This window comes from Lipomyces arxii (assembly GCF_038497795.1).
Source record: "Lipomyces arxii strain Phaff 12-163 unplaced genomic scaffold V1512scaffold_79, whole genome shotgun sequence".
Lineage (NCBI taxonomy): Eukaryota > Fungi > Ascomycota > Lipomycetes > Lipomycetales > Lipomycetaceae > Lipomyces > Lipomyces arxii.
In genome coordinates this window covers 1-1,298 of record NW_027117778.1, presented here as the reverse complement: position 1 = coordinate 1,298, position 1,298 = coordinate 1, and the positions used below count along the sequence as shown (strand labels likewise).

General features: G+C 45.9%; 1 protein-coding gene across 1 annotated transcript; it reads right to left on the bottom strand.

Moving 5' to 3' along the window:
- Nucleotides 1-1,298, bottom strand: V1512DRAFT_159840 (uncharacterized protein; the record flags this gene model as incomplete). Its single annotated transcript, XM_066913061.1, has 5 exons — nucleotides 762-1,298; nucleotides 647-710; nucleotides 545-600; nucleotides 460-501; nucleotides 1-411 (listed from the first exon to the last, which is right to left on the bottom strand). Coding segments are annotated over exons 1-5 (856 nt in total), but the record flags the coding sequence as incomplete, so codon positions are not given.

Sequence of the window (1,298 nt, the reverse complement as noted above, 5' to 3'; positions counted from 1 at the left end):
GAATGGCGTTGATGTCGAGCATGAAGACGTCGTGTATTCTCGTCATTGCGCTGCGGACGTCTTTGTTTTGCATTTCCAACGCGCCTCGCATGACTTTGACCGCCTCTCGTTTCAAATCGCCGCCGTGTCTGTAGTCCTTGCTGTGGTACTGGATCAGTTCTTTGAGTTCTGCGGCCCGGTAGATTGTGCCGTGGTGCGCGCCGAGGATCGCGTCCAGTGTTTTTGAAATTGGCCAGCACACGCAGAAAAAAATCCAGATTAGAATGCGGACCGGCCACGCCATAAACGCGCCAATGGCGAGACTGTGTTTGGCACACACGGCTTGGGGTATGATTTCGGAAAACACGACGATGAGCAGGGTCGAGATTATGACTGCCTGTGCGCCGCTGCCGATTACGTGCTCGGTCACGACTGGAGACGCGTGTCAGCTTGTGCGACAGAGCGGAGAAAATTACTTACTTGGAAGCGTTTCGTTGGTGATGACACTGGCAACAAGTAAAGCTAGTGCGTGAGTCGGTGTCCGTTGACGAGAAGCGAAACTTACTTGTTAATAATAAGTGACCATTACTTCGAATCGGAATGATTTTCTGCGCGTATTGCCTAGAAATCGTCAGATCGTACACCCGTGTCGCTTTACTCGACATACCGCTGCTTCAATGTTCCGCTTCGGGACAGCACATAAAGCTGTGTTTCGTCAAGCGCCATCAGACCTGGTCCCTGTCAGAAACACAGAAAGTAAATAAAAAAATGCCAATTCGCACCAAGAGTCAGTCCGGACGTAACGCCAGACATGCTGACGAGGATCAAAATGATTGCATATTCCACAAAATGATGCTCATGCCTTTCACCCGCCTCATTAAACGGCCAAATTGCACGAGAAATGAGTGAAGATGAGCCAAATAACTCAGTCGAACCCGCCACGGGCTTTACAAGTCGAGCGACAAGGAAGATCAGGAAAGATAGTGATGGTCTGAGTGACTTGAACGTAAGAGCAGAATTGAAGTGCTGTTGATTGACAATTGACGTGCCAGATATCGGTTTCATAATATTTTGTATATTTCAGTTGATTCAGCAATCATTAAAAGTATTCAAACAGAAAGAACGAGATGCACAGATTAACTAATTGAAGGAAATATGAAGTGAATGTTCAAGATTTTACTTGTCGTTTTGCTCTATTTTGTTCTGCATAAAACAGTTAGAATGATTAGTAATAAACAAGAGTAATCTTACTAATAAATAAGACCTCTACTATTTGACCCGATACGAATCCCCCAAAAATGTCGTTTGACTCGACACGG